The 8103-nt window shown below is 38.1% G+C and overlaps 1 protein-coding gene across 1 annotated transcript in view; it reads left to right on the top strand.

The window, feature by feature from the left end:
• The window catches only part of DNAH11 (dynein axonemal heavy chain 11), a 167858-nt gene that overhangs the window by 26560 nt on the left and 133195 nt on the right, over nt 1–8103 (top strand). The window contains 9 exon segments of the mRNA XM_019472780.1: nt 1233–1426; nt 1954–2034; nt 2458–2850; nt 4067–4399; nt 5065–5313; nt 5412–5581; nt 5992–6211; nt 7688–7804; nt 7898–7984. Coding sequence (XP_019328325.1) covers nt 1233–1426; nt 1954–2034; nt 2458–2850; nt 4067–4399; nt 5065–5313; nt 5412–5581; nt 5992–6211; nt 7688–7804; nt 7898–7984 — 1844 coding nt within the window.

Below are 8103 nucleotides of genomic sequence, written 5' to 3'. Positions count from 1 at the left end.
TGGACTGTCTGGCGGGTGAGGAATTGGTTAGATGGTCGCATCCAGAGGGTAGTGGTCAACAGCTCAATGTGCAGATGGAGATTGGTGACGAGTGGCATCGAGTGCACCCTCAGCAAGTTTGCAGATGACACCAAGCTGAGTGGTGCGGTCGACATGCCAGGGGGACGGGATGCCATCCAGAGGGACCTGGCCAAGCTCAAGAAGTGGGCCTGTGTGAACCTCATGAGGTTTAACAAGGCCAAGGGCAAGGTCCTGCACCTGGGTCAGGGCAACCCCTGGTATCAATACAGGCTGGGGCATGAAGGGATTGAGAGCAGCCCTGCCGAGAAGGACCTGGGGGTACTGGTGATGACCTCTAAAGCTCCCTTCCAACCCAAACTATTCTACGATTCTATGATAACTGAAGGAACGAATACACACATTTTGGTTCTACTTGTCTCTGCCTCATCTGTAAGTGTTTGTAGTCACTGATTTAGTGGAAAGTCATCACTAATCACTGAACAAGTGTGATCTGCATAATATGGTCTCTTACCCGAGTGAATTTATACATCCATGTTGTGCATGTGTACAGTTCAAGTTTTGTGGTATATTCTGGAAACTTCATGTTTCTGCATTGAAGTGCACTCAGTAGTATTCTCAGAATTGCTTTTTAAGAACTGTAAGAGGTTTGCTTGATGATTTTTTTGGATGAGTCAATAACTAACAAACCCAGGAATTTCACTGCTTTAGGACAACACTAACATATCCCACATAAACAGTATTATTGTTCTGTGGTGACACCGCTTTCAAAGATACTTCTGTGGGACCTAGACATCCAAGTTATTTGAAAATTGTGCCCCATCTCTCCCTCCTTTCCTGATCCTTTAGCAAACATGCTTTTAGTTGGTAGCACAAAGAATGGAAAGCTCCTGTAGGAGAATTAGACCCATCTGAATTAAATTACTGAGTAACAAACATTCCACTGACATAGCTACTAAGATACAATGGGGGCATATTCTCCTTTTTTCCCCAGAATTTTATTGTTCCCATTGTTCTCACTTCTTGCTTTATGCATCTTTTCTGCTCTGGTTCAATTTGGTAAGGCTATGGCTAGCTTAAAAATGTCCAGCATACATGGAATTTTATCTAAAAATGAATAATGTGGGAAACCAAAAGTTTCCACCATAATTTGTTTGTGAATTGGTATCGTTAAATGAAGAAAACTGACTAGGTGTGGTTTTTTCCTTGCAGAGTCTTAGAAAGTCCAGAAGCTGCTTTTATTTCTCAGAAATATGTGGAGATGTTGAAATTCCTTGACCAATATGAAGAATAGACCTACTGTGGATGTAAAGTTCAGGTGGATGAAATTTGTCAGTTTAATTTAGACCAACCTCTAGTTAAGCGTAATCCTGAAAATGGCCTCCTGCGTGTGAATTTTGACCCTAAGGTATATGTATAATTGTAATTAAATCTGTATCTGATGTTTCTCCTTGACTTCATATTCATAAAATGACAGTAATATTCTAGGGTATGAGTAAATCTTAAAATCTTAAATCTTACTTATTTTGTTGTCTTTGTTTTCCAGTTGGGAAATCTAGTTGCCCTATACCTGCCCAGGGGAGAGTGCTTACTTTAAACAGTAAAGAAGGTTGTTACAGTAGTAAATGGTTTCCCCAGAGACGCGTGGAGGAAATAAAATAATATATGTTAATATAATAATTACATCATAATGACAGCACTTACCTTGTAACATACCTTCAAGTTATCAAACTTCAAAAAGCCCTTAAATCCCTACCCTTAAATTGCTGGATACTAATTAAAAGATGTCTCCTGTATACTTTCTTGTACTCCAGTCATCAAAAAGATATTCTAATGCCTTGTATCTGAGCTTAAATACAAAGTAAACAAAAAGTCATTGTGTTGAGGCTTCTGAAAGGATAAATATGAAATAAACTGTTTCTTTCCTTCTTCTAGCTAGTGGCTTTATTAAGAGAGGTGAAATAACCCTTGATGTTGAACCAACCCAGTATTCTAGATTCTGCTTTAGCTTTGTGTGTTTTGTTTTTAATTTTTTCTGCACCATGGCCCTTGCAACTTGCATGCATGTGTGTGAGCACGTGCATGGCTCTGACTATCCTCCTCTTCTTTTTGAAAGGAAATATCACATCTTTGTCTAACAGAATCCCACCGCAGCTTACCCTTCAGCTTGCAATGCTGGCCACAGCTGAGCATTGGATACCTGGGGGCACTGCCAGTCTGGATCTTCCAGGCTGTGGATCCCGTTGCCTTCCCATAGCTTACCTTCTACCCAGCAGCCTGTTCTGTTTGGACACATTCAAGGTCTGCACGGTTTCCCTTTCACAGTGTGTAGGTGTGAAAGGACCTCCCTCAAATAGCTGTTCTGCCCAGCAAAGTGCGTAATATCAGGTGTGGGACGTTAGAGAGATTTCATCCTGCGCGTGTCTTTCCTGTGAACAGTGTATCGGAAACCTTGACCTTGTCGTTCAGCTGTACAACAGACTAATGCAGACTACTCTGGAGGTAGAATATCCTCTGACTGAAAAAGAGCTGAGAAGTATTGATGACCAGCTAAAAAAAGCAGAAGAAATATGCATGTGGCAGGCGACAACCTGCTGGGACTGCATCAAACAAGTGAAAACATCAGTGTGTGATTTGGAGCAGAGAGTTCAGCAATCAAAGGACAATGTTAGATCAGTCCAGGGAATTATGAACGCTTGGATGGAACGTGCCCTCTTTTTCAGGAAAGGTAAAAAAGAAGCTCTATTATACCTGGATGACAAAGGAGAAAGACTTGCTAAAGTATACAAAATGCTGCAAGAAAATAGCTACCAGATCCGTCATCTTGTAAAGGTAATGGCCAAGTGAGCTGTATTTTGAGGTAGTGACATGGGTGTTAAGTATTTGACTATTAATACTTGGTCACGTGCATGTTTTTGTTCAGTTATTTGTATAATTGCACAAACTGCACAAAAGTTAAGACTGATGTCTGAAGACAAATCGCGAGAAGAGAGAACAAATTTGGCATTGTTGCCAATGTTCTTTTTTTTTCTTCTGAAAAGTACATTAGTGCTTTTTTAAGTTGGTAGATTGGGAATGACTGGCAAGCTGCAGTCATGATAGTGCTGCTGTCTCATTTTTGTTACTCTGAGCTATGTTCCTGTGATCCCCACAGGTAAATTAATTTCTGCAGCTGGAGAAATTGTCCTGAAACACTTTCTTGCACTAGATATATTGTGAAATAATTTTGGTTTGAAATGTGAATATTGCTTCCTTATAAGTGTAATTAAAAATACACAACAGATAACTTAATTCACCAGTTTACTTATGAATGCTAAATCAAATTATAATATCCTTAAATATGAACTGTTGTGTTACGTGACTACAAGTGATATATCATACAGTGACTGAGTCAAAGAACTTAACAAGGTGTGAATGCAGAAGCAGGTTTTTTTGTCTCTGCTCAATTTTTGCTAATTTTTTGAGGGACCTGCTTCTGTGTCTACTGCAACAAATTTTTGTGTCCATTATCAACATTAATCTTAGTGTTACTATCTGAAGTTTAGTTCCAATTCAGACCTAATTTTATTTGTATTATTGCCTTTATTTATATTATTGATATTTATTTAAGAAGGGGATCAAAATAAGTGTTTCTTTTTAATGTTTAGTTAAATATAACAAGGGTTGATACTGCAATGCAGAACAAACATGCAGAAGTGTTCCTACAAAATGTGGATATTCCATCCAAGTTCATGTATTGTGTGATAGTTTTCTGCCAAGCTGTAGTCTTTTCAATGCAGGGATACCTTCACCCTTGCACAGATGTTTTGTTAGTGTGAATGTGATTCCAGGGAGGTTCAGGAGTCTCCTACACTGACCAAAGTATGGTCCAGCAGCACACTGGATGCAAGGTATATTAGAAAGTGTTGTTTTGCAATATATGGCAACTATATAAAATAATACTGAAACAAGGAGGTGTATTGAATGAAAACAAACATTAACACAACCATATATTAAAGTGCTTTTTAACTGTGAGATGGTTTGTTTGTTTGTTTGTTTGATTATTTAGGAAAATTTAAAGCTCTTCAAAGCAGATTCCTCCTCAGCCTCTTGGGAGATTTATATAGAGTATGTTGATGACGTTGTCGTCGATGGTTTATATAACACCATAATGCATTCTTTAGACTTCTTTCTGGAGAACACAGAAAAAAGTTTGAAGCCAGCTCCACTTTTTCAAGCACAAATGACCTTTAATGGCACAGAGATTCAGTTTAAACCTTCTCTAGATAAAGAGGCTGGTGATGGCTTTTATGACCTAGTAGATGAACTCCTGGGTGATGTTTTCTGAATGTCTGCCCAGGTGAAAAGGGTAGCAGCACACCTGGGATCAGAACATTACCAGGTACAACTTCTCCTCTTGTGTTTGGAAATAATGAATCCATAATGATTTCATTGAATGAATAATTGTAAGCTGCAAGAAGTTTATTTTTGGTTGCAAACTCATTTAATAGCATCAGTCTTCAAATCCTGAGCCTCATCTGTTCTCTCGGTTATGCAGTTTATAGAGGCATAGTCCCATTAATTTCTGAAGGCTTACTCATGCTTTCACCCGATTCTGCATCCATGAGCAGCAGAATGAAGTTGCCCATTTTACACAAAGCTAATTTAGATTAGTTGAATATTCATCTCTCTGAATGAGATGTGTTGTGCTGTGAACTTCCACCTTGGGCACCATGTTGAAGTCTGTAAATCTTCACACAGTGGAAACTTAATCTCTTAGACAAGTAAGGGAGTATCCACCTAACTGGAGGTCAGAATTACATATAGTCCATGAAAAGTTCAGCTTTGAATAACTTGCAAAGGATATGTATTCAGTTTGTTTTTATGTGTTCATATAATGAAATGTAAACCCAAAATAGGAACAGCTGAGTGAATTGTAATTTTTCTTGTTAATAGATCTCTGGGGAAAAGGGGTGGAATTCTAGTCATCCATCTGCATGTAAATTTAACCAATTGGTATTACTGTCTCAGTTACTGAAATAACAAAACTTTTCTTTTGGTGCTTAGAATGATACGGACAACGTGTTTGATCTGTCTGAAATCAGGCAGGAGATTATGGAGAGAGTGGCAAATGTTACCAGCAAAGCCCTGGAGTACAGAAGATCTCTTGCTAGTTAGGTGTCTCTCTGGCTGGAGGACCAGTCTGAGTTTATGAAGCAATTCCTTCTCCGTGGTCATGGTTTAGCATCCACAAAGATGTCTCTTACTGACGAAGGCTCTCAACAGCCTCCCACCCTTAAACTGTTTAAAGAGCAGGCAAGGACAGAATTAGTCTTAGTAATTAGCTATTTAGTGGGGGGGAGGAGTGGGAATTGGAGGAGTATATGCATTTATTTCTCTCTCTTCTGCTCTAGATTGACATCTATGAAAATCTTTATGTTCAGATAAGCCAGTTTGAAGACTCTAAAATTTTTGGAAGTTCGTTTAAAGTAGATACGAAGCCTTTCAAAATGAGCTTGCTAAACATTGTTAAGAAATGGAGCGGGATGTTTAAGGAGTATCTCTTGAGATGTGTCATTGTTAGGTAAAATGGAGTGCATGTTTACATACACTAAAGGAATAATTATAAGCTTGGGTCTTTTTACATGTAATACTTCAATGAGCTGGGTTTGCAGCTTTTTTATTTTTATTTTCTTAGTGGTTTTTTAGTGGTTGGTTGGGTTTTTGTTTGTTTGTTTTTCCAGATACTGTACTTGCGTATCCTGTTGGGTTAATTCTCAATAGTAGCACTTGCCATCTCTGGAAGTCAGGCCCAAAATGTCTTAAAATTATATAATAAAAGTATATTATTTCTATTTTATTTTATAAATAACTATATTTATCTTGTAAAACAGCGTAAGTGCCACTAGTAGTACCGGTAGGGCTTACTACATGTTTACTCACTATAGTAAGGAATGTTTGCCCTGTTTGTAATCATACCTGTCTCTTTGGTAGTCTGACTGACTTAGAGTTTATAAAAGTGACAGATGCTGGACTTCGAAGAGAGGCAACCAAGGGAGATTATTGTGTGCTGGCAGAAATCATGGGCCATCTCTTGGCTGTGAAGCAGAGGCAGACAACTGCTGATGAACTCTGTGAACCTTTAAAAGAGATGGTTGCACTGTTAGAAAGCTATGGACAGAAGATGCCAGTTGAAGTTTATGCCCAGGTAGAGGTACTGTAGCAAAAGTAATATGTTTACTTATGTGTGTATGTGGTCCCAAAATAGCAGTATTTGATCTCAGTGATACAAAATCCATTCTGCTCTTTCCTCTCCTTCTCAACTGCCAGCCATAAAACCAGGTAGCTTTTCTTATGTTCTTTAAAAGGCTTGTTTTATGTGAATGATGGAAAATCAGTTCAAAAAGAGATGTGTTGCGTTTTGTTCTGAATGAGGTCTGTAGTTATTTTTTGCTTTTTTTCCTTTACTTTTTTTTTTTCTATTGACGAAATCATGTTCACATTCATAAGCCTCCCAGGAGCTGAACCATATAGAAACTCTAGTGAGTGTATTTCCTATGTTGCTTCACCTTCTTAACACAGTTAACAGTGGTTTGGGGATCTGTTCAAACGTGGATACAAAAGCTGGGATTTGATGCCTGTCAGGTGATACTGTCTTTCAGACATCCTCAGCCACTTGTTTCTGTATATATTCTGCCCCACACCCATTCCAGCTATAATTATTTTGGATGGCAGTGAAATTGGGGGAATCAACTGAATTAAATGAAACTCGGTGGTAAGAATAGGTAGGAAAGCACTACAGCTGCAGTGGTCCCTGCTGACGCTAAAAGAAGAGCTTATTAAGCCATGGCCGTAAGATCAGCACCTGCATATGAGACACCTCTATTTGGTCTGTTTTGGGAGATGTGCTACACTGTAAATAATGTTGAATAGAATTGGGTAGAAGTTCAGCTAATATTTTTCATCAGATAATCTAATTAGACAAATTGAAAACTTCTCACCAGTTTCAGTGAGTTTTTGAGTCCGCAGTGCGATGGCTATTTCTGTGTCTGATCCAAACCAGATTGAGGGGATGACAAGGAAAATAAGGTATACATTAAAAATTGTACATTTAAACTAGTCATCTTGTTACTGTGAATTGACTTGGATTCAGGCTTCTCTTTCTTGTACTTTCTTTTGACACAGACAAAAAACCTGTCAAGATTTTTTTTTCATCCTGATGGAATGGGGTTTTTTGCATGGTTTACTGAATGGTTTTTCTAGAGATCTTAGGGAGATCTGTAGAACGAGAAGGCTATTTCCAGGTCAGCTTTACATATTTGAAAATGTGTTAAAGCAGCAGGAGTGGAGCTCTCTGTTTTACTGTGTGGAAGATTCCCAACCTGAATGGAATCAATTCAAGAATCAAGAATGAAGTTTTATGTGATTATATAAAAAATAACTAAGTTCGTTAAGTTCAAGCAGTTTATGATTACCAATGATCCATAAAATTAATTATTTTACATTTGACAAAAATTCTAGTAAAAGCTACGACACAGAATATAGTTTGTGGTTAAATAAATCCTCCACTATAATGTCTTATTGATAGGCAGGTGTTGGGGTATCCTCACTGTTAATATACAATCTTACTGATGTTTTTTCTGCCGTGTGTGATATTTTTCCTCCAAGATAATTTTACTCTGTTAAATAGGAGTTGCCTGAAAAATGGAATGCCATTAAGAAGAGAGCTGTGTCGGTGAAGCACAAAGTAACTCCTCTTCAGGCATCTGAGGTTGCAGTTACCAGAAGAAAATGCACTTTACTTGATGTATGTTGAATTCTGTGATCAGTCTTTTTTTAATCTCTGTTTTTTTTGTGAGAACATGATCAGTGACAGGTGTCATTACCTGTGTTTCATCAGGGGAAGCAGGTGGAATTCAGAGAAAGATTTAAAATGGAAGCTCCCTTTCAGTTTGATGCAGAAAATGCATATGCTCGTCTCGATAAGGTAATGGGAAATCTCAGAAAAACACATTTGCTTGTAATCTTTCAGTACTAAATCTAATGATATTTCAATGTACATATTAAAATGTTTGTTGGGGTATGTATGGGTTTTTTTTTGGGGGG

The sequence above is a fragment of the Aptenodytes forsteri genome, unplaced genomic scaffold, assembly GCF_000699145.1.
Source record: "Aptenodytes forsteri isolate BGI_AS27 unplaced genomic scaffold, ASM69914v1 Scaffold164, whole genome shotgun sequence".
Classification (NCBI taxonomy): domain Eukaryota; kingdom Metazoa; phylum Chordata; class Aves; order Sphenisciformes; family Spheniscidae; genus Aptenodytes; species Aptenodytes forsteri.
This window is presented reverse-complemented; position numbering and strand designations above follow the sequence as displayed.